This window comes from Meleagris gallopavo, chromosome Z (assembly GCF_905368555.1).
Source record: "Meleagris gallopavo chromosome Z, MGAL_WU_HG_1.1, whole genome shotgun sequence".
Taxonomy (NCBI): Eukaryota; Metazoa; Chordata; class Aves; order Galliformes; family Phasianidae; genus Meleagris; species Meleagris gallopavo.
Genome location: NC_139435.1, coordinates 37116964 through 37142623, shown reverse-complemented (window position 1 = coordinate 37142623; position 25660 = coordinate 37116964). Strand labels below are relative to the sequence as shown.

The window sequence follows — 25660 nt, the reverse complement described above, 5'->3', positions numbered from 1 at the left end:
CAGAGTGCTTCACAGTGGATGAGTAATGAGAAGCTTTGACAATGAAGAGTGTGAAGCCGAGAGAAGAAACGACATCCCTCTGGCTTCTCTGAGATACTCCCTTTCCTGCTTTGTACATCTTCGTCTCTGAAATTATACAGATGCATTCCTGTTCTTACGTGCCTTTCAACTGAAAATAACATAGTAGGGATCTTGATTTTTCCTAAAAACATATATCCAAAAACCTTGATCAAGGCTGCAAAATGCAATACATTTTAAAGCTACCTTCCCCAAATCCCAAAGAGATCTTTCAGGTTTCACTCAAACCCAGAATAGTTCAGATATGTAGCTATTTGTTTGGATTTAATATATAAAATACTCAAGTTCCTAATCTAATTTTAATATTATCCTTAAAAAACATTCATAGCTGCCAGCTGAACTGTTGGATGTGGAAAAGAAACAAGAGCCATCTTTAAAGGTTGCAGTGACCATAAAATAAAAAGTCAAAATCATGTAAAACTTGCTAATCAAAAAATACAGACTGCATTGCATTTGGACAACAAGTTCAGCAAGTAACTTCCTGGCAGCATTCTAAGCTGTCTACCTGAACATATCAGTACTATCTTGCAAAAGATAAAGCTACCAAAAAATCATTAATCTAGCTTGCATAGTATATAGCCTTCTTCATGCCTGCAAGCTAAAACTAATGCAGTTCTATGTGTTCGGTATCAGATTCACAAACTACTCCAAAGTAGGATTTTAAAACAGCCAAATTCAAGGCCCATGTTCCACAGCTCCATGCAGCACACGTGTGGGTGCTAGGGCTGGGTAAAACCTGATATTGGGTGATGATGCCACATCCAAATATCAATAAAAGCTGCAAAACTGAAGGGTTTTGGTGAATTAACAGCTTCATTTGGCTGACATTATAGTTCACAAATTTCTTGCTATTTTTTGAAAGTCATATGTCAGCTTCTAACAAGGATTTCAAAATATGATTTTAGAATTAGTTAAAATTATCAGCAGGATGTTTATGAACAGCTTGTCTTCTCTGAAATATGTATGCTGTTGTGAAGACTTTCTTACTTAAATCTAAATTTGAGCCTGGCTACTTATGTCCCTAAAGAAATTTAAATCTGGACAGTCACATGAACTCAGATAGTCTCGTCACTTCCTCACTTACAGAACTGGTAATAATCTGCTCATAACAAGAATGATTGAATATCAAAATTAAATTATTAACTTATTTTATAACAATAATAATAATATTATTATTATTACTGATAATAATAATACTAAAAGTACTAAACTATTAAATAACCACTTTTTTCCTGAAGCAGCAGATACTTTTTTCAAATCTAAATGGATGAGTCTTGACTCTGCTACTGGCAGAGGAGATAACTCTCAGTTTCTGCAGAAGAAATAACTCTACAGGGTGGAGAAATGATCTGAAGTGAAAAAAAGAGGCCTAAAGTTTTTACTTCCTTTTATCATTCAGTTGCATTTTATTTCACTGCAACGAAGTGTTATTATATACACACTAGAGCCAGGAAGCGTGAAGGATGTTCTCTAAAAATCTCCTCACAAGTTAATACCATTCCTTCACTCCAAATGGCCTGTTTCCACAAAGACAATATTTAATAGTATTTGGAGCTTCACCTACATATAAAAAATTGTTCACTGTTCTTAAAATTGCAGTGTTTTATTCTGCATTTTTCAACCTAGAGTCAAGTTGACATTAACATGTTCCTTTTTCTGAATTCGTTCACATGTTCTCTTGTTGACTGAACAATAGACATAACAAGGAGCCTTTACATACCAATCTGCCATAGAAAAAGCAGACCAAATATTTTGATATCTTCATAAAAACAGATGTTCTCTAGTATTTCTCCATATACTAAGTTAATTATCTTCTTTAGTTACATAAATATATATATATACCTAATGACAAATAATATAATATAGCTGATGAGACCAGAAAATATTCTAAAATACGTATTCAAATCGTCTTTTTTGAGACTAGATAGGTAATCAGTTCCTCCTAGGTAATAAGATGCATGTTAGCTAGCAGCAAAACAATAATAAAGAAGTACCAAGAAAAAATTCTTACCCTTTCCTGGCTTAACTATTGACATGTATTTAATGAATTCTGTTAACTTGCCAGAAAATTAAACAAATAATGGGCATTGCTTTAGCAAATCACTGGCTGGTTCAAATGCTTTTCATGAATTAATCTTTCTTTTTATGAATGTAAGATAGAAAAAAAAGGAAAATCTTTCAACCAATAATGACGCCTGTGAACTCCTTCTGTGTGTTCTGTGCAGTGGAGAAATGCAAGGGACTAAAGCAAGGGACAGAGTTGCCATGCAGCCCAGCCAAACAACCCACTAAAAAGGCATGCTGACCCACTTTCAACTACCAGCTACTGCTGACCCTTTGTTAAGTGAGAGGTTCTTCCAAGTTTTCAGCTTTTTTCTCCCTTTCAGCTCTTATTTCTAAAGCAGCGAGCCTGTCACTCTTTTTATCCTATTTTTTTTTATTTCTACCCCAGCATGCATGGAAGAAAGGAAGATTGTTTCTTGTGATTGCCTTTACTGTAGTTAATTTAGAAAGAAATCTTTTGCCCCTTCCCTTGTTAAGAGCATGCTCTGGAAGAAATACGGATCTTGACATCAAAAAAATTATGATACAATTCCTTAAGGAACTCAGTCTGATCAGAGTAATTCATCTACGAAAGGCCATACTTTAATTGTTACTCTTGGCAACAGTGAAGGATAATAGTGTAATATTATACTAAATATTGCCATGTGCAATAGTAAAAAATTGTTTCAGCCTTTCCAGCAGTGGTGTGCAAACCCCGTTTTCAGTTCAGGTTTGGATGTTGAGATTTAATCTAAATCTTTTGCTTCTCCTTCTTCCAAAACCAACAGAGGTTTAAAGAGAGCTGGATTTTTATTGGAACCATTTGCTCAGTCTAAGTTGCCAAAATAATTTAGTTAAAACTAGTGCTTTTATTTGGGTTAAAGTTGATTCCTGAGCTCTACAGAGGTTGAAGCTCTTAGTTTGTCTTCCTCTTTTTCAATTCCACCAGAGTCTACTGCAGAACTCTGCCAGGTCAAGTTGTACTTCTTGTGTCCAATCACCCAGTTGAGCATATCTATATGTTCCTGATTTTGCAAAAGAGGAGAAGAAAACTTTCTCAGCCCTTTTCCACACTGTTTATCCATTGCAACACATAGAAAAATGTGTGGCTCTGGTGGTGTAAGAGTGCAAATCTTGCTGCCCATGCTGCTACTGCTGGTGTGTTAGTGTGACTTATCCTTTGCTAATGAGTGACAGCTGCTCTGAAATGCCTTACATGGTGTTTGGCTCTGTTGAGCAACAACTGGAAAAACATAAAAATACAGAATTTTGGAACTGAGCTGGGGGAAAAAACACTTAGTTTGATGCTACTTGAAAAGCACTGTTTGAATTTCAGATAGTTCCAGCAAAATAATAATACAGTCACAATCTTCTGCCAAAACTTTTTAAATCCTGAGATATGTTTCACAATAACAAAAATTGTAACATTATTGCAATTCAAGAGGTACAAATTTCCTACATGTTTTTCTTCATGTGGGCACATGCTTGTTTTAAGTGGGACAAAAGCAGACTCTTGAATGTACAAGAAACATAAAAATATTATTCTGTGATTTCAAATGAAAATTGGCAACAATCCTAAATGAGACCATGGTCAGCCTTCAGTAACTGCTGCAGCTTCAACTCCAGGTTATTTTATCAAAATACTCGCCACATGAGGGAGATTTAAAAGCACTAGATTTACTAAGTTTTCTGCCAACAATGTGCCAAATAGTGCTGTAAGGGACTAACAGGATCTGGACAATGCATTTTGTAGCTGCCACTTTTGATTTTAGTAATTCTAAGAGCTTGTCTTTATGGAAGATAGGGCCCTTAAGTATGAGCCTGAAAAGTCTCCAAACTATGAACAACGCAGGGCCATACAAATTACCTGAGACTGTTTCTTCTTCATAAATGTGAAAATAAGACATTGTCTCTAACAGAAAGAAGAAAGGAAGATCTCACCCTTATAACCAGCTGCATTGGTTTTCCAGTCATTAGCATTTAGATGTCCAGCACGAGAAGTCCTGACAATAATGTGTTGTATGTCTCTCCATGTCAGAAATGGACTAGAAAAAAAAGGAGAAACATGAAATCACAGATTAGATATATTTTATTAGAACAGAGAGGTACAAGGTTATGTATGCTAAAAAAAATATTCAAATTAAAAGCAACACAACTCTAATTTCTATTCCCTTCTCTACTTTGCTCAATTCAAAACATCATGACCTCATCTTACAGAATTACTATATGAAATAATTTACACAGCTAGGAGATTTGTATTAAGCAGACTTTAAAGACGTGTAATACTCCACTGTATAAATTTCAGTGTTTGCTAAGTAAGGGGAGATGATTTCACCCAGACCTAATTCGTATGGCCACAAACAACTGTATGTTGTTATCTGCTTTGACCAGTGTAAAGGAAAAAAGGAAACAAAATGTTGGCTCACTGGAAAGCTTTAATAAATCTTAATAGCAGTGTGCTAAAGCTAGCAATCCCTTTCAACTTACAGCTCCCACTGAAGCTATTGTAGTTGTTCTGTTGTTTTTCATTTGTTTGTTACTCCTGGTCTTGGAATTCAGAGGGGTCCATGAGTATTCTTCAAAGAAGACCAAACAAACAGCACAGTTTCTTTACAATTACAGAGCAAGTATGTAATGACACAGAGGAGTAATCCTTTATAAAGAACCTCAGTTCCTTAGTGCACCTTCTGTATTTCTTGAACCAAGATTTCCCTTGCACTGGCAGACAAGTGACTTATTCCAAAATAAAGAACAAAAACAGGCACAAAATAATTTTAAATAATCTGAAGAAAGAAGATGGTTTTAAGAGAATCTCTTGCTGATTGCAGAGATTTTTTAATTTTTCTTTTTTGTAGTTTCTTCAGAATTGTACCATTTCATCACTATTTCTTTTTTCGTCTGTTGTTTTTTGTTTTGTTGTTTTCTTTTCATACAAGGTACAAGAGTATTCCCGTGAAGCTCCTAATGCATTCTGGCCTTAAGCATTTACCAAAGCATTACTGCGCTCATACATGCAGTTTTTTTCTTAAAGTGGAATTTCTCAAACAAGACAGTTGGACTAGAATGGCCATAGTTGTTTATTCAGCTGAACTGGTAAAAATGAATGAAAAAAAATAATAGTCAGGGAATGTAACAAGCATTCAGAGTTTGTAAGATAGAGTATGCTTGGACAGACACGTAACATGCTTCAAGGAAAAAAGTCTATATGACTTTATACTAGCTCGGGAATTTTACTAGGAGCCTATGTAAAGTCTTAGAGAAACATATTTCAGGCCTTGAGGAAGACCTCCAGGAATCCCATGAGCTGCACTCTTTATAATCTGGAATCTAAACAATCTGCTATACCTATGCTATGAAGCAAACTGTCCATGCTACTGGTGGAAAATAAGGCACTAAAACACTTCTCTCATCTTTAAAATGAAATATTCAAGACAGGTCATACTCAACTGATTATTTAAAGAGGAATGGTGGCAATAGTAGGCTCTGTCTATCTTCAGACAAAGGATTTGAGGCTTTGCCTTGAGGATACAGCCCTCCCATAAACTGAGCTTGATTGCTGAATTAGAAAATGAGACTTTCAAAATCAAGGTTTGCTTTTAAGAACAAAAATAATAGCATATTGCAAAAACTGAGCTACTAACTGTTATATCTACCATCTTTATCTAAACGCAGTAACTAATGTAACAGTCTGTGGCAGAAAACTTCTTTTATCAAAGTTCCAATTTCCAGGACATAGGTATACCGTGAAATCAGTCTGTCTTTTATATAGATTTCTTATAAGCTTGCTAACTGTGGCAGTCAAAATATTTTATGTTTTCTTCTCAGTGAATGACAGATCGGACATATTTATATCAAAACGATTTAACAGCATAAGAACAATGTTCAAATCAATTTCTGTAAGAAATTTCTATAAGACCTTCATAATAATAAAAATTGAGTTATTAACAGTTTGAAATTTTCTTTCTACAATAGATACCCCATTTGGAAAAAACGGAGATCTGCAATTGTTTGCCCATATATATCTATTTTTCAGAAACTTCAACAAAAAAGAAGAAAGAAATTGGAATGAAGTCAAAAAACAGTTCATTTGGAGAAAGAAGAAGGACCTTTTTCCTTTTGTTTTTTAGACAAGACAGCCTAGAAGCCAATTTTAAAGCATCTGGAAAAATCACAGAATAGGTTAAATATTTGTAAAACATGTCAAAATTTGAAGATAAGTGAGTAAACAGTTGCTTGCAAGCCACGTGAGCCTTAGATCTAGACAAGATGTCACTAATGTTAACTGATTTACCATTTGATTTATCTCACAAGAATTAAAGACTAAACATCTTGAAATGAACAAATACACGAACAAGAACAGTACTAACTCTGCTTGATAATGGATTGATTTCCAAAAACAAGCAATTTCCATCCAGAAAAAAAAAAAATCATGTCTCATCTGAAATTGCTTTGGGATTACGCATACCAGACAATATTCAACATCAAACTAGAATAAGCAGAAGTTTACTTATTACATACAAAGTGCTTGTCCAGCAGCCAAAAAATAAATGTTGTGACCTTAATTGACTATTTATACTTTAAGGTACAGCAATCTTCTTTCAGGTTTCTCAAAATCTTCATGAAGCAAATGAGAAAAAGATGAAAGAGAACAAGTATATTAAATTATATTACAGTAATAATCACTTGAGATTTAACTGTATCTTTAAACAAGAACAAATATCATTACTGAAGCTGCTTAGAAATAGTAGTTCATCATTTTTGGATAAATCTGATTTCTTCATTCCACAGGTAGTCTCCCTAGTGACAGCTGGACTAATCTTGAAAAAAAAAATAAATAAATAAATTCAGGCTCTATTCTTTTACATAATAACAGTGCCAAAAATAACAATTCAGAATAAAGAAGTGGTGCAAGATGGACAATTAGTAAAAATATAATTCAAAATAATTATAATATACATAGGGTGCAGTTTGCCTTTTTAGAAAAATGTTATGGTTACCAAGATGAATAACGACTGCTGTGTTATTTTAATAAAGAGCAATTTCAGTTTGACAAAGGTGACCTATCCAAAAAGGTATTTTTTGTCAAAAGAGCAAAGGCTTATGTGAGTTGCTGGAATAATACTTTTATTTTCCTAAAGAATCATGGAAAAAACATAGTATCATGGGGTGAATTGAGATCATATTTCATTTTATAGTATCAAACAATCTGCTTTGGAAATCTTGGGTATGATAGAACAGACAGATAATTACTGCTATGAAATATCTAAAAAGGAGTCCCTGTGTCCTAGACATCTTGTACAGCTGTAGGAGATCATTCTTTCATGGATATTTGCATAATGCCAGCCTTACGGGTGTTATGATAAATCTATAAACAAAACATAATAGCTGCTTGGTTTATTCACATGTTGCCATTACTTACAAATCAGCCAAAGTGTCCCATGATATCTGCAACCATATTACCTGTCCTAATGATTCCTACTTATACCCCATGGACGGGAATATTAGATATAGTAATGGGAATCATTTCTCTTTTTCAGGTCACACAAAGAGTCAGTGTGAAGACATCTCTTGCAACACAGAATTTTAACATAGCTGAGAAATGAAGACAGCTCCTAAATGTGACATTTACCCTATGCTTACATGCTAAATGGTGTACACAATAACCATTTAATTCCTGAAAACCAGTAGGCTAAAAAATGGAGCTCAGTATTTAACATCTGAGTCATGCATATATACGGACACACAAAACACACACTTTGGGCATGTCTGACACTCTTGTGAGTTCTAATTATCATGAACTCTGCAAATAATTCCATCAACTCCTTGCAGAAAAAGCAAAGAATATCATCTGCTTGCTGATCAACAAGTATCTTGTAAATACAAGTTTTTTTTCTATCCTACTGATTTCTTCTTTATCTGACCTGGTAAACTACGGTTAATTTAACCAGTAGATCAAACAAAATGTTTGCTGCAGTTAGTTGTCAGTTCTCTGCTTACAGTAGTTTTCTGGTTCCCAGAAATATTAGAAATATCCATATCTGGTACTTATCATTTAGTTTTACCCAATGAAAACCCTTTGAAAGAAAGCCAGAACAAACTCAAGCCTGACTAAAGATGAGACTGTCATAAAAAAAAGGTAATGGCAACTGCAAATACTAGGTCAAAAGTCAATTACTGGTTGCACTCATTAAGTCTCTGTATAAAGCAATGTACAGTTGCTGATGCATGGGGAAAATGCCTTTCCAGGACCAGACCAAACTGCATCTCTTAAGACAGCAAAGAAACTGCAGTCCTGCAAATCTGCTGTTCTCGCATCTTCCACATTTTCCTTTTGTTGTAAGGACACGAGCAGGGAAAAACAGAAGGGCTCCCTGCTCTCAGGTCAGATCTGGATGGGCAGTGGCAACCCAAAGAGCAACTTCAGAGACTGTCTTAAGTAGCCTCTAAAAGCTAAGGCTGGGGAACACTAAGTCAACCAAGAAACTTTGGGGAATAGAGCTGCCAAACTCTTAAAACTCAACAGAGCACATGCCAACTGAGATTTTTCAAGAACTTACAAAAGCAAAAGTCATTGCCTTGACACCAGAATAATGGCTGATCACTCATTCTATTTCTAGCTGTTGCTGCAAAGCGCAGACACAATAAAACTCAATGAAAGGTTAAAAATGGTTGTAACATTTTGTTTTTAAATCTAGATTCAGTTTGAGAAATATCTGGATGCAATTTTCTTAAAACCTTTTTAAAGCAAGTTACATGGAAAATTTCAGACCAAATAATTATTCTTTGGCAAAATTATATATAACTGAAAACAAGACCTTAAAAATGCGAAACACGAGCAACCTGAACTCAGGGAAATACTTCCAATTCAATCTCAACATGATAATTAAAATTCCAAAAGTGACACATGTATTTAAAGCTCAAGATAGACACATGCAAGTTCTGATCTCAGCATTTATTTGTGTTTACATTTTTCAAATACTTCACCGTTAAGAGCACTGCTTTAAGTAGACTTGAAAAAAAGTGAAGATTCACAAAAGGATTTCTTATTTAGACACTCTAACATCCCCTTCTGTAACAGTCAGTCAATCAGTGGAGCTAAGGCTGCTGCACTTAATTGATAACTTCTCCTTCTCTTACATGGGAATCCTGCATACAGAGGTCCCTCAGCAGTACTTCCACACTTTGCCTCAACTCTCTGAATCACTTATAGTCTCTAACTTATGAAAAAATAAAATCTTAGTAACTTCAGTCGTACAGAACAAGTTTTCTGTATTCAGAATTGCTCCTCACCAAACAGTACACTGTTTTTTTTCCTCTGTTAATGGAGTTTGAAATAAAATCCATCAATATGGGAAGTACTGCAAGCATCTGATCAGCTTTAAGAAATCCAAAGTCTCTTCCTCTGACACGCCCTATCTCCTGCAATATGAGCCCAATTTTCTTTCCATCTCAGCGATTATACTCAGTCTTACCCAACTTTTAGAAGAAAGCTGTGCATTGTCCATGTTCTGAATGGATCAGTGGTATCAGAATTCACTGAAATTCTTTATCTTTTTCCAGCATTGACTTGTTCTAGCCTTGGGTTTGAATAACCAAAGACAAATAGAGTACACAGTGCACATGAAGAGAATCATGGGAGGAGGTACAGAATCTCCAGATCCACAGTGCTGAGAAAACGTGGAAATATGATAGATTGATTCTTCAATTTCAGGTGCTATTTCTTACTCACTTAACTGAGGTTTATACATCATGGACTGGAAATGATGCGGGGCTTTTAACAGTAGCACGTGCAGTTTACTTGGGGATATATAATATATTTTTTTGGTAGTGCTGAAGCAACAGAATATATTTTTTTCATCTGGCTTTTTCATAGGAACTATGGAACACTATGCCCACTGGAATCAATGCATCATACTGTTTCTCCTGGCTGATTCACCCAGATATCAAATTCAAACCTTTAATCAGTGAAAGTATTTTTCTGATATCAACAGTAGATGGTACTATGCAACACAAATAGTTTATTTTTAGGAATAAGATTGCTACGGCTGTTGACTATTTGACCATTACACTTTCTCCCCTAACTGTTCATTTACAAATAGCAAAATTCAGCATTGCATACTGACTATGAAATGTAATATAAAACTAAGCATTTATTCACAGAATCTGAACAGGATACTAGGTGCACTGGGAACTAATCAGATAAAACTGCTATAAGAAAACCACAGAGAACTACAAGAAGGTCACAGAATACAGAGACTAAAAGTTAGCTTTCTTTGTGTGTCATGATTTCCCATGAGAATTACAAACAAACACTCAAACTCAGTTACCAATCTTATGCTCCTGAAGGCAAATGTGCCAGTTGGTATTCATATACTGGACTGAAACTACAACTCATAAGAATGATGTGTTCACACCATTTTAAATTGGGGTAGTCAATGGCCAACCCTCATAAAACTCTTTGTTATCAGGGTCTCGGAACCAGATTCCAGTTTGAAAACCATCTAAGTGGATCATTCAAATCAGTAAGCAGATAAGAGCTATTTGCCAATCTTACTTACCATATGGGGCTTATCTAAGAAATAAGTGGCAGCTTGGAACAGAAATCTGCCTTGCTCATTTTCCACTGTTTTAATGTACCTTTGCGTGTGAGCTGAAGCAACTTGGCTGTTCTATCTCATATAAGGGCCAGGCTAGCGCTCCAGTTGACTCCTGATGTCTCTCAAGAACAGAACTTGGCTTCTGGGAGAAAACAACTTTTTTGGCTTCAAACTCTTCCATGGTATATTCTGTGGTGTTTTCCAGCACAAAATGGAATAAAACTATACATTATTACAGACATATTTGAGAAGCGTTCAGACTAAGTGCTCCAATTTTTGTGCAGTTCACTGTATGAAGAATATAATTAACTTGGAAAACCCCTTTCCAACTAATCTTTTTTTATATATCTCACATAAACACTTCTGCTTTTAACACAGGCACTAGTGTGAAATTTCAGGAAGAAACTATGTGACAACAAACTTTGTCTGAATGCAGACCAATCCCAATAAGTCCTTCTGCTAAGGACAAAATTCTACCTTGCTAACAAAAAATTATACCCACTGACATTTATCAATATGTGCTGAACAAGCTTATAAACAGGAGGTAGACCAACTTTTTACGTGGTACGATAGTGATAGGAGAAATGCAGATGGCTTTAAACTAGAAAAGGGGAGATTTAAGTTAGATGTTAAGTGGAAGCTCTCTTTATTCAGAGGGTGGTGAGGCATGGTGCAGGCTGCCCAGAGAAGCTGTGGATGCTCCATCCCTGAAGGCATTCAAGGCCAGGTTGAATGGGGCCCTGACCTGGTGGGGGGCAGCCTTGCCCATGGCAGGGGTTTGGAACTGGTGATCTCTAAGGTCCCTTTTATCCCAAGGCATCCTGTGATTCAGAAACTATTGAAAATCATCAGAGTTGATTTCATATACACACCTCTCAGACATTAAAACTGAGTATGTTATATATCTTGTAGTATTTAAGGTCTTACTTCACTAACTTCATGAGATTACATGTTCCTCCAAACCTAGACGTGGATTCTGAGTATTTTATGGGAGAAAATAGCAAGGAAATGCTGGAAAAAGTTTTCCTCCTGTGTTTCTCTCCCTTGGCTCCATTTCTGTTGTAAGTACTCTTAAGAGAGAAAAGTCAGTGAATGGAACACAAATGAGGAAATTACATTTTTGCTATTGTCTGTGTGAATCCTTTTTGTCAAATTAAATAACCAAGCTAAGAGTTAGAAATAAGTGAGAAGGTTCCATATAATGAAACTGGACAGAATCGAAAAAGATAGAAAATCAATACTTTATTTTTTCCTCAAATCTTATTAGCACTACGCAACAAATTACTGCAAATATAGAAAAAGTGACTGGCACATTCTGTCTTCACCACACATAAAGTTACTATATACTCTTGCCCTTCTTCCTAACATATCCATTGTCACAGAAATTATTAATTTGGGTCAAAACACACTAATCTGAAGGCACTAACATGGATTTCCCTTGGTCATATTATCACCAAAGTACACAGAAAAATAAAATGCGAAGAATTTTCAGTTTGTGATTGGACACCACAATAAACAATAGCTCAATTGTAGGTATTATATGATATAATTGCCTATGACCTTTAATTACGATTTATCAGAAATGAACTCAAAAAATATTATAAAAAATGCAAACTGTGAATTACATGGTATGCTAATTCATTAAGAAGTAATTAGTAATAACTTTCATCAGAATGAAGTACATGCATCTTTATCTGCATGTGCAGATTGTTTAGAAGAAAATTTAAGGGTTTTAAAACTGAGATTAAGAAGAGATTGAGAAGAATGTTCTTTTTTTCAGAAATAGTTACATTTTATTAACTTTTCAAAATAGTTTTGTTTCTAATGACTGAAGAAAATGTAATTATAATCATATAGTTCTGCACTACTTAAGATTATATCAGGTTTTCAATTACAAACTCTAATTTTCATGACTATAACTCAATAGCAGTGACATATTCTATGTTGAGTACTGGCTCATGGTTTCTTCAAAAAAGCAACATTAAAAATAGAAACACAACTCTGCTGCTATGAGTTATACACAATTTGAAATGACTACTGTAGGCATACCTTTTAATTCATTCAAAGGGACTGCCACTAAAAGAAACTGGTTTTCTTCATATCTAATAGAATAAATCCCCTAACACTTAGAACCATTTGATTTCAAACAAGATTTGGGGTGGAACATTACAGTTTATTCCTGCAAATATCATACTACAGGGTGCAAACTAATGCAAGATGTTTCGAAACACAGTTCTGACTGATAAATCTCCAGTCTCCACTTGTTCATAAAGCAGGTTAAAGATATGTATTGAAGACAAGGAACAAATGCCTGCAGTTGAGAAAAGGTCTAAAAAACTGAAAGTTTTCTGAGCTAAACGTAGAAGGACTGTGAAACTACACTATCCATGATTTTAACAGCTATGGAACTTCATCAAAAAAGACAGGCTTTTTTTTTAGCACACAGAAGTTGAGAATTTTTGTTTTTCCTACAATGCTATTTTCTACACATGGTAGTTTAACACTTTCTCAGTAGTCTTCTTGACATTCAAGAACAGACACTGAAAAGAAGAACATGATGACTACAGAAGGCTTGCAGAGTACAGTGGATCTGGGCAGCACTGTAAGGGAACCATAAGGCACTGTGACCACTTAGTGGAAGCTACCTGTGCTTAACACCATTTCAACACCCTGTTTAGTCTGCCATCATTTCCATAGTGCTACTATTCCTGCATATGAAACTGCCATGCTGATCTTCCCCGCCGCTGGAATGGTACTGTGAATTACCACATCGGAGTTTCTAAAGCACTTTGAGATCCCTGAATATAGGTGACATATGACTGAAAAAGATCAGACTGTACATTTATTATTTTTTTAAATTTTTTTCAGAGTATAACTCAGATCTTACTTTGCTTCCAGTGCCAATGCAATGATGCCTGCAGCCATTGGTGCAGAGGCTGATGTCCCAGTATGGCTGTCTGTGCAACGCTGCCGCAGGTCTGTGGTGATCTGGAAGAAATTGAATGTGTGAAATTTAGAACACAGCTTCAGAAATCAGAATAGGTTTCATTCACTCAAGACCAGTAAATTAGAAAAATGCATGGGGTTTTATAACAGCACAGTTAGAACTCTGCTTTTTATTTGCGCACCATCCAAGAACCTCAAAGTGCTTTACAAATATAAATGAACTGAAGTTCACAATGCCCACATCATAGAGTGGTCAGATGCATTTTAGACACAGTAAAACCAAGATACAGAGATGTTAACTAGGTTGCTTGTTGTTATGCTTCAAGTATGATAGTATATGTTTCTGCTCATGCAAACTTCTGAACTTCTGTGTTTAACAAATGGGCCTTTTTTATTGTTTATGAAATAATTTACATGAAATTAATTGATCTGAAAAGTCTGTTGTCACAAATTTGTCCTAGAAACCAACTGCCAATTAGTTATTTACAACTTCTTTACAGAGAGAGTGGTGAGGTGCTGGAACAGGCTGCCCAGAGAGATTGTGGATGCCCTATCCCTAGAAATGTTCAAGGCCAGGTTGGATGGGGCCCTGGGCAGCCTGGTCTAGTATTAAATGGGGAGGTTGGTGGCCCTGCATGTGGCAGGGGGGTTGGAGATTCATGATTCTTGAGGGCCATTCTGTGATTCTGTGATTCTTTGATATTTGAAGCTTTAAATTGCTGTCTGCTGCTGGACAATGTACTGCTACATACTTGTAACATGGAACCTAAGTGGATGCACAACACTATATAAAGCAGGCATGTCCAACCCACAGCCCACAGTCCACATGGGGCCTGGCACAGCCCATCCTGTGGCCACCTGCTGCCCTGTGCCATCATGATTGCAACCCTGCCTGCTGTGTGGCCCCACACATCCCCATGCACAAACCCAGTGCTCAAAGCCACCAAACAGTGGTGCATGTTCACCAATGCCTGGGCTGAAACCAGGGCACGGGGAGGGCATAGTTCAGTGCTAACTCAAGCGATGGCAAATAATTGTATGCATTTTGACACAGCCCTGTGAACAGCAAAAAAATATGCATCTATGCTTCCCAATGTGATAAAGGACTTTGAGAACAGGTTTCAAGACTGAAAAAAAAAAACAACAAAAAAATCATTTTAATGGTTTATTAGCAACTCAGTTTTCAGTCAACACAAGTACACTGCCTGCAAATTTTTGAATGGAATGTATAGAGTTGCAATCAAAAACTCAACTCAAAGAAAAATCTCATCATGTCTCTCCATTGGACTTTTATAAGAGAAAAATATCCCTTACTTCACAATCACACTTTATTCACATCAGTGCTTTTTGGCAGTATGCACATCTGTGAACAACTGTTTTCAAGGATGAAGCACAAGAAGAATAAAATTTCACCAAAAATCTCCAGTGAACACCTTGACAGCTCGCAAAGAATTGCTGCCACTGCCACTGAATCAGACTGATGCATTAGTGTCATGAAGTTGTCTCTAGATCTGAGTCCGTGACAGGGGCACAAGCCCAGAAGGAGACAAAAGAGAGAGGGGAAAAAAAAAACCTACCCCACTACCAGTGTGGCTGGCTCTGGCCCGTAACTAATGAGGGAAGACACTTGCAGGCCTTATGCTCCAGGAGAGGGGGAGAGGTAGAAGGGTAGTGAGACAGCAGATGGGTTTAAAAAAAACAAACAATGGCAGTAATTTGAGGAGGAATGGTAATTTACTAAATTCAACAAAATCAAACAAAATGAAAGAGTGTCCAAAATACAAGGTCTTACACTAGTAGACTGCAAGGAAAGCACGTGCTTTTCTCCATGGCAAACTGAGAGAGAGTCAGCGAGAGGGAGAGCAGCCGGTGTCCTGCCAGGAGCTCCATCTTTTTTTCTCTGCATGCATTCCCTCCTCCCCTCCCCTCTGAGAACCCAAAATGCCCAAAAAAGGCAGTCCACAGAACCAGAACATTAACTCTTTGACTCCCACTGTTTTACATGATGTTCCGATGTGGAATACTGACAACAAAATTCACAAAACCTCAGCATTCCACCCCTTATTCCACATCATTACATCATGCTTAACTCACATCTATATACAAACAAAACAGTAAGGAACATGCATTACATACACACACATCTATATACATGGAATCACTGACTGCACTCCCCCAGCATCAAATTCCCTTGGGGTACACACTGGATGTCCCCATTTTTCTCCATCACCCACCAAGTGCACTGAGGTCCTTGTGTAAAAACAGTTCCAAAGATAGGTTTGCCCTTCCCAGAAGCTAGAAGGACCCAAACCGCTTTTCCCAATATGCTTTTTACATGTACCACAGGGACCTTATCTCCCTCTACAGTATGTAGGGAGCTGGACTGCATAGGACCATCTCGACTGACCAATCCTCTAGTGTTGACCAAACAGGCGGCTTCTGCCAAATGCTTCTCCCAGTGCTTAAATGTTCCATTACTCATTGCTTTCAACATGGTTTTTTTAACAACCTGTTATAGCATTCAATTTTACCAGAAGCTGGTGCATGACAGGGGATATGACAAATCCACTCAATGCCATGTTCTCTAGCCCAAGTATCCACAAGTGAATTTTTGAAATGAGTCCCATTATCAGACTCAATTCTTTCCAGGGTGCCATGTTGCCACAGGATTTGCGTCTCCAGACCTGGAGTTTCGGGTGGTAGCATGGGGTATTGTGTATGTTTCAAGCCACCCAGTGTTTACCTTCACTACGGTAAGCACGTAACACTTATCACTGTGAGATTGTGGCAAGGTGATATAATCAATCTGCCATACCTCCCCATATTTGTACTTTTGCCATCACCCTTCCCCCCAGAGAGGTTTCATCCTCTTGGCTTGTTTAATTATGGCACGCGTGTCACAGTCATGGATAACCTGTATAATAGCACTAGATAAGTCCAGCTCTCGGTCTCTAGCCTGCTTACATGTCGTGTCTCTTCCTTGATGGCCCAAGGTCTCATGGGCTCACCAAGCTAGAAATAACTCTCCCTTGTTCTGCCAGTCCAGGTCTATTCAAGTCACCTCAATTCTGTCAGCTCGATCTACCTGATGGTTATTTTGCTGTTCTTCAGTAGCCCTACTCTTAGGCACATGGGCATCTACGTGATGCACCTTTATAACTGTATTTTTTGTTCAGGCAGCAATGTTTTTCCACAGTTCAGCAGCCCAAATAGGTTTACCCCTCCATTTCCAGTTGTTTTGTTCCCACTGCTGTAACCACCCACTCAAGGGCATCAGAGTGTACTGGGCACCGGTGTCCACCAGTGTCTTATATTCCTGTGGTTCTGACATGCCAGGCCATCAAATTCACAGAGTCCAGTACACTCTATTATCCCTTTACCCCTCCTGACTGAGGGCAGGGCCTGCTACTGGTTACCTGCAGTAATGGGAGCAATTTTGGTGGTTGAACTGTTTTGTAATTCTCTCACTAGTGCTCACAGTGCAGGAATGGGTTGATGGTGCCACTTCTTCATGTCGTCTCCATGCTCATGTAAGTAGCTCTACAGGGCAGCACGAGACATAAATTTACTGTGATCCTTTGCTAGAACAGAGGAGCATTTGCCTTTGATAGCTGAGACTTTAATCAGTTTAATCAGCTCCTTCAGCAGACTCTATTGATCATTCTGGTCTTCATCAGGTGTTTCTCATATAGCCCCAGTTCACCACAATTAATCACTAGGGACAATTCCTCCAGTATGCCGTCCTGATTCTTATTCATTTTATCTATCCTCTTATCCACTTTATCTAGTCTTTCTGTTACTTGAGAGATGGATGAAATGGAAGCATGGGATGGAGGTAGTTTTTGTTCAAAGTTTTGAAGTGTAAGAATCAGTTCAAAAACTGGGGGTCTTCTGTTTAGGTCCTGGAATCTATTGAACGTTACTACCAGTGTACTGGCATACCTTTCTGGTGCTGTTCTTGTGAACTTCCACCATATTTTGGATGTACTCCTCACTCTCCAGGATCATGGCCCTGGCATGGATCATTAGGAACAAATGTGGGATCATACAGCATTCCCACCATGGCTGTTTCTCTCAGATATTGGATACCTTACTCAACAGTATTCCACTTTCTCATCTCAGGCTCCAGATCGTCTTTGAAGGGATATCTTTCCTTCACAGATAATAACATTCGTTCCCAGAGGGTGGTGACTCTGTACAGACATCTATTAATCCCTCTGTCAATAGTTGAGTCTCTGGCAATGCCTCCTAGTTGGCGAGCTTTATTACTACTTAAGGATACGCTACTGGCCCCGTTGTCCCAACACTGAAGAAATCAGGCGTCAACAGTTTCATTCGGGTGCTGTATAAACTCCTTTCTTGTACCTTGGATTTCAGTCATTTTCAGGGGTCGATAAATAGTGACAACAGTAATTCCCTCCTCATCACTCTCCTCTCCATGTCTCTTACTTTTCTCAGTTGCCTTTCTTGGTGATAGTGGTTTTGGGGAGGGCACCTCACCTGGATCTTCCTCTACTTCTTCCGCTTCTTCTTATTTCCATTCTAGATGCAAGGACACCTGTTTCCATTTCTGCCCCTCCACAGGGGCAACTGACACTGATGCTGATGCTTCCTGTGATCGGTCGGGTTTGACTTGGAGGTTTCCCCCTTTGGTTCGGATCTCAGTTTGGAAACGCTCTCTCCTCAGAATAGTATTATATAGAGCTTGATAAGCCCAGCCCGAGATAAGCCATTCCTCCTCAGATCTTTCTGAGCTGCACCATCCCTTACTCAAATACTCACTTAGTTTCTCAGGATTTCACAGGTGTTCAAGAGTGAAATCCCATGACACTGGTGGTCATGATGCTTCTAATCTCTTTCCTAAAACCATATTCCCTGCCACTTAACATTCTCTGGTTTAGGGAAAAGCTTCCTCCACATAATGTAATATACTATTGCAGAGAATACATTCAGAAAGACTGATAACACAGTCCCTAAGCTAGCATCCCAAACATGCATAAGGAACTGAAAAAGCAGCTGGAAACCAGTCCAAACATCATATTGTCTGTTAAATTAGCTGAGATGTATAGGAACCAGGCAGGTATCTCCATCATTGCCTTTAGTTGGTTATATGTATATGAAACTCTGACACTGAACATGATGAACTTAAAAAGAAACTAATATATTCCAAAGAACATAATGGTCCTTAGTCCTCGATACAATGCTCTTAAAATGAACTAAAGATTCGTAGCTTCTGCCTGCATTCTCCACCAATAATTGTTACGGAGTTATCTCTAGATCTGAGTCTGTGGCAGGGCACGAGCCCAGATGGAGACAAAAGAAAGAGGGGGAAAAAAAAATTACCCCACCTTCTGCAGCATGGCAGCCAGCCCCAATCTGTGACTAATGAAGCAAGGCACTTGTGGACCATGTGCTACGGAGAGGGGGAGATGTGGAACGGATAGCAGATGGGTCTAAAAAAAACAGATGGCAACGATCTGAGGAGGAATGGTAATTTACTAAATCCAACAAAATCAAACAAAATGAGAGAGAAAAGAGTGTCCAAATATGAGGTCTTATGCTAGTAGACTGCAAAGGAAGCACATGTTTTTCTCCATGGCAAACTAAGAGAGAGCAAGTCAATAAGAGGGAAGCTGGTGTCCTGCCAGGAGCTCCATCTTTCTTCCTTTCTGCTCCAAGTCCTCCCTTCTGAGGACACAAAATGCCCAAAAAGGGCAGTCCATGGAACCAGAATATTAACTCTATAATTCCTACTGTTTTACATGATGTTCTGACGTGGAATACCGACAACAAAAATCACAAAACCACAACAATTAGTTTCACGAAAACAAGATCAGATGTCCCACTAGTCTTATGTTTTTGCTGCTAGTTTTATGTTAAAAACGATATTTAAAACAATGTTGTGTTACATTACCTATGTTACGTATTTCATTTGAGGCCCAAGACGATTTCTTTTCACTCCACGTGGCCAAGCAAGCCAAAAGGTTGGATGTCCATGACACAAAGTGTAATGTCCAATACCAACTAAAGAGACATCTGTCTACTTAGTATTGGAATGTTCTTGTCTCAGAATAAATTTTCTTCCAATATTTTCCGTAAGATAATAGATCATACACAAAGATTTGCTTATTCTAAATCTTCTTTCAGGCAATATTAATCTGAATCCATAGTCTCTGATCTTTTTTTTTTTTTTTTTTTTTTAAAGAAATATTTGTTCAAAAGAAAAAATATGTCCTTGAAGAAATATGAAGAAAATGTTGGGCAGTAGAAGAAATCACTACTACCTAACAGAAGCTTAAGGATAATGCACACGGAGTTGTGATCAGTTGCTAGTGAACAGCAGTTCACCAGACAGAAACTTTCCATGAAGGCAGAAAACCCAATGACCTGTGAGGCCAAAACTTAATTCTCGAAACTTCAGTTGATCCTTGAGCTTCAGTCACTAATAATATATTCACCTGAGAGCCAAAGTTGCTTACACATTTTCTCATCAAAGTACAGAGAATTCTTGTGTCATGTAACTCACTAGCAGTGTACTTCATTCCCAAAGTGGATGTGCACAAAGATGAGTGAATGAGAGGATCAGAGGATCAAAATAACATGAAGAAGTACAGGACATACAAGAATGTCTGTCTAGCTTTGATACTAGAAGAGATGTAAAATATAACCTGAAAAAACAGACACATTGTGTCTAGGTACAGTAAAACAATTATGTGTATGAGGTATAGGTTTCACACATTTACATTAGCAATATTCAGTATTATATGTACTATATAAAATATATGAGGATACTAGAAGTTTTCATGGGTAAACATACAGAAGCAGACACAAAAGACTTATTATAGTTGAGATGAAGCTAGCAGGACCTAAGAGTCATTGCTGAAATCAAGCAATCAGCAAGCGAAATAAAATGGAAGATTCTAGAAATTGAAAAGGATAGATTAAATCATTTATAATGTCATATCCTTAGATCAGTGAACTCATCAAAGGTCAGAATCGAGAACAACGGAGTCAAGAAGGAATCTTTTTTGTCCTAATAGTATCTTTCAAAAAAGTAAAGACACTCTTGAAATTCTTCTACTATTAGCTAAAAGCTGAACCATATAAATACAACATAATTTGTCTCTTACCTTCCCTCCTATTAACTGTGCGTTAATTTATACAATGAAAATCAAGAGCAGTGGAAAACCTGCATAAACAGAGATTCCATAAATGCCCTGACAGTATTAAGAAAAGAAACTGCAGCAGGAACAAACCTAACACCATACTACCTATCAGTGTAAAAAAAGATGTGATTTTGCAGCTGAGATTAACATGACTAAAGATGATGGGATGACTTACAAGCTTCACGTATGCTTTTCAGAAGAACTACTCTCAATGTAGTGGCAGGGAGTGTAAGAGAGGCCAGGAACAGTGGCAGAAAAAAAAATGAGTAGTACATTATTGTCTTTTCTGCATTCTCTGTGGCAGGGACTGGGTACTTCTTCCCCTGCATAAACTGTGCAGCAGGCCTGTTCCTCAGGAGACAGAAGGATAACAAAGCCTACAGGAGCTCAGGCAGGGAGCTATCACAACTACTTTGCCTTAAGGGACAGCCTCTCAATACAGTGATAATTGTGCTATCTTTGTTTCTGATCCTCTGGAATAACATACTTCCAGAGTTTTTTATTGTCGTGTAGCTATAGATATCAAGCATAATAAAACCATGACATCTCTTTATTCAGCAGTGTTGTCTCTCAAGCTGCAAGTAGATGTTGTGGCAGCAACTTGAACTACAAGCCCTTATCTCTTTCTTTCACTGAGTAAATATTTCAGCAGAAAATGTGTAAAGAAAGCTCCTTAACTGGAAATCCCATTTGAGCTATTTCAAAGGGAAGTTACAGGAGCTGAGATGTTTAGGTGTAAATTACCTTCATGATCTAAGGTATATTTTTCAGCACAATGGGTTCACTGTTAGAGAAGTATTGTATTTACCTTGAGGAAAAGTACGGGACCGCCAGCAAGTGAGAAACCTTCAAGAAGAAAAACAGTGCTCCAAATTCCTAAACCACATGAGGGCAACATCATTAATCACAATAAAAGAATAGACTATTTGACAGCACCGTGAAGCTTCCATTAGCATATATTAACTGTTATTCTCTTCAATAGGATGGAGAGAAATGGGAACTTTTGAATCTGTCATTCAGTACAACATTTATTTGCTTCAACAATCATCATAACAACTGCTGACTTATGAAAATGCTGGTGAAACTATCCAAGATAAGCCCATACAACACATTTTTAGGATCTTAAGGTATATCTACTTCTAGCTCTTCTTAAACAACTAGATTTGATGGAAGACAATGAATTTGATGGAAGATGATGATTGTGGTACTGACCTAGTTAAATGAACTCAAAATTAACAATCTAGGACAGACCCTATTGAAAGGCAGACAGAAATTCTAACAATCACAATTTAACACAGTAGTGTTAGCTGCCACATATATACAAGTCCAACAGCTTTCAGAAAAGGCACAGATTCTCTAAAGAACATACTCTAGGCACACAGTAATAATTTTATAAAAGCAACCTGTCCTGAAGAGACAAGGAGATGCTATTTCTGTACAGTCATTATTAAGAGTGCAACATCAATCTTCCCGAAGTTTTACCAGCTGAGAGGTTAATGCCTAAGGTCAAAAATGGGATGTTCCCAGTAAAGAAAATGCTCACTCTTCCTAAATCTCTTTATTTCTTAGTATTTCAAATTTCATTACATGAGCTATCTGAACAGACTGAAATGCTTTTTACCTTCTGCTACAATTTCTCAAGTTGTGTTGGTTTCTATGAACCTGTGTTCCTAGAAGCAACAAGCATTTAACAAAAATCTTCAGTTCCCTTCGTATACCTGTACCTACTCAAAGTAGATGGTGTCCTGTTGTACTGTCCTGTTGTATCTTAATACTCTGAAAGAGTTTCTGAACAAGAGCAGGTTTTTATTTGTGTTTAAGGAATGGCAGTATTTTTGTTTTTATTTGTTTCAACTTCTGCTTAAGGCAAAAGCAAGTCATCAAGGCAGAAGTATGCCTTCAGAAAAGAAACTCAGAAGATGACATGGCATTTTTTATAAAATAAAATAGGAGAAACAGAAGTAGAGAACTTAATTTCAGAAAGTAAGTCATGTAATATGTTTGTAAGTAATATTTGTGTTTTAATTTCAACTGGGACTGTTGTTTTTCAACTGGGAGAGTTGTTTTTCTTCATGCTGTCTCTGATACACTGCTATGTTTTGGTTTTAGGAGAAAAACAGTGTTGGTAACACAGTGACCTCTTACTTGTTGTTGAGCAGTGCTGCACAGAGAGAAGGATGTTTCAGTTTTCTCAGCATCTCCTATTGTCCTGCCAGCAAGGGGGATGGAAGGACACAAGGATCTGATCAGAGAGGAGAGGACAGAGTCATGGCAGCTGACCCTACCTAGCCAAAGGGATATTCCAAATCACGTGCCATTATGTGGAAAGAAAGGTAGAAAAAAGGGGGAGTTCATTGTGCATCTTGCCATTGCTTGGGAACTGGCTGGGCATCGATTGGTGGATGGTGAGCAATTGGTTGTGCATTGCTTTTTATAATTACATATATATATAATTATCATAAATATTATCCTTTTTTCCTCTTCCTTTTCTCTATCTTTGTAAATACTTTTTATTTCAGCCCATGAGTTCTACTTTGTGGGTTTTTTTGAGTGTGCAAAGGACCGTGTGATGCAAAGCTGCCTGCAGGGTTAAACCACAGCAGTGAGGAACTTTCACATATTACCAATGCTTTAAGATGTCATTTAGAAAAAAGCAAACTAGCAAATGTGATTCATTTGTGAAACACATCTGGTAAATGAAAGGCTCATATGGATAATCATATTTAAATAGTACTAGACATACAAGTTACATAGTCCAGAACTGAGAAGCCATCTTCCCAGTGTTGTTCCCAATGTCGTTGCATTCAAAATAGCAGAGACAAAGATAATAAAAAAAATACTTTTACAACTGTATATCTCTATCTTTAGTGCTGCACTGTCTCTGTTATGAGGAATAATTGCTACATGGAAGTAGATTTTCAGGGACTTTACCTTATGCTCATTTGCCTTTGTCCCAGAGTGTGAACTTCTACACCTGTGACTGTGCCTTTACTTTGCAGCTGCTCTTGAATACACCAAAAATTAATTCTAGTCCTTTTCTCTAAGAGTCTCTAAAATACATACATCAAATCTGCATCTGTGATATGTTTGTAATATATGTATCTATTTGTATGCTATAGGAATGTTAATGCATCCGAAAGTTTTAAACTCTGTCCATAATGGGCTAAAATATAATGTAATATAAATTTGATGCACCGTGAAATCAAGCACATTTTGATTATCTTTCCTGAGCAACAAGGAACTCACAAAAGATGCTACTATTATTGTCTGTTTGACAGTATCTATTAGCTCAAATTATTTCAGACCAGAATGTGCTGCCATTTACTTTAGTTCTGTCAATAAAAGTCAGTAAAAAAAGCTCCCTCTGGAAATCAGAGTTGTGTTAATGAAAGCATGTTATTATTTACTAACCTGTGATAGTATAAGTCTGAAAGAAATCTCCTAAAATTATGTTTTATCCCATATTTGTAACAAGTAATTAGAAGAAGATGTAGTGATGACAAGAGGGAAAAAAACATCTTTAGATAGTTATAAAAGTGGGAGTGCTTCTTTAAATTGATAGTAAAATTATAATTTTTAAAATAATTTTAATGTATTTTCTTCTAGACTTCACAATGAGTGCCTAACATTTAGTACCTGTTTATGCACCTTATAATGCATTCTGTATATATTAGACAGGAAGAAAAAAGGCATTTTTAATATACATATACATTTTAAGCTGGAGGACTCTGTGGAAAAACACAAGGGAACTGCAGAAACTGACACTACAACCTGGATTGCAGTCATGCATATTTCTTGCACCACAACACAGTATATCATGATATTTCTGAGTTATATGACAATAAATAAGAATGGGTTAAATAAATTTTGATAGTAAATCCGATGTTGAGTGACTTCTCCTGATTAACTTCAGTATTATGTACTTTTCTCCTTTTCTCCTTTTTTATATACAAGAGTCTCACTCTCACAAACCAACCAAATGTTCCTTGATCAAACACTGCTATTCTTTCTGTGTAAAGGCATGAAGGTGAGCTTTGAATGCCTAATTTGTTCACTGCATATGCATAAATGAGTTTGGAGAATTATATCTAACAATAATCTTTCTATTATCCTTTTTTCTTCTATTCTTCTCTTTTTCACTTCAAGCTTTAAGCATTTTGCACTGAAGTATTAAGACAATCTCTGACAGAAAGAGCAACAGTCCAAACAAAATGTATGATGCAGTGGGAAGGAGGTGAGAGCAAAGCCTATGTATCCATTAGGTTGCATATTGAAAAAAATTGCTCAATATTCTCAATTAGAAGAGTTTCCTCCACAGTTTCATGTCTTTTCTGACTTGGCAGTTATGTAACAGAAGCACGCAGTCATTATCTTTATAGGTTTAGACACAACACAAGTTGTTTAATGCATACTCCAAGCAGCTCTGCTTTGCCACTGAAAATGTAAGAAAGACAAACAGGCTTGCCTGGCTTTGAATGCCAAGCACTAGTAGTAAAATTTCCTCAGAAGGGACTTTTGTGTGTTTAAGAAGTCAACAGACAATACAATATTGGAAAAAGAGCCTTGGACGGAATATGTACAGTCTAATATTCAGGCATTTGAGGTCAGCGAAGATTATGGCACACAACACAAAGTAGCTTTACACAACAGAAGTCAGGGTGCAAGTTAAGTTCCAGTAAACAAAGGATCAACAGACTTAGGTTAATCCTTATGGCTGCTCAGCATGCTTATGCTTTAACCCTTCACTGTGCACAATGACATGCTTTGTACTAATAGTCAAAACTTGGTATATGTAACTGAATTTATCCCAAACGAATGGAGGATGTGATT

General features: G+C 37.2%; 1 protein-coding gene across 2 annotated transcripts in view; it reads right to left on the bottom strand.

The window, feature by feature from the left end:
- Window positions 1-25660, bottom strand: part of PCSK5 (proprotein convertase subtilisin/kexin type 5) — a 280415-nt gene that overhangs the window by 112117 nt on the left and 142638 nt on the right. For both annotated transcript variants that reach the window (XM_085214353.1, XM_085214354.1), the window contains 2 exons: window positions 13606-13706; window positions 4063-4166 (listed from right to left, as the gene is read on the bottom strand). In XM_085214353.1, coding sequence (XP_085070479.1) covers window positions 4063-4166; window positions 13606-13706 — 205 coding nt within the window. The remainder of the gene's footprint in view (window positions 1-4062; window positions 4167-13605; window positions 13707-25660) is intronic.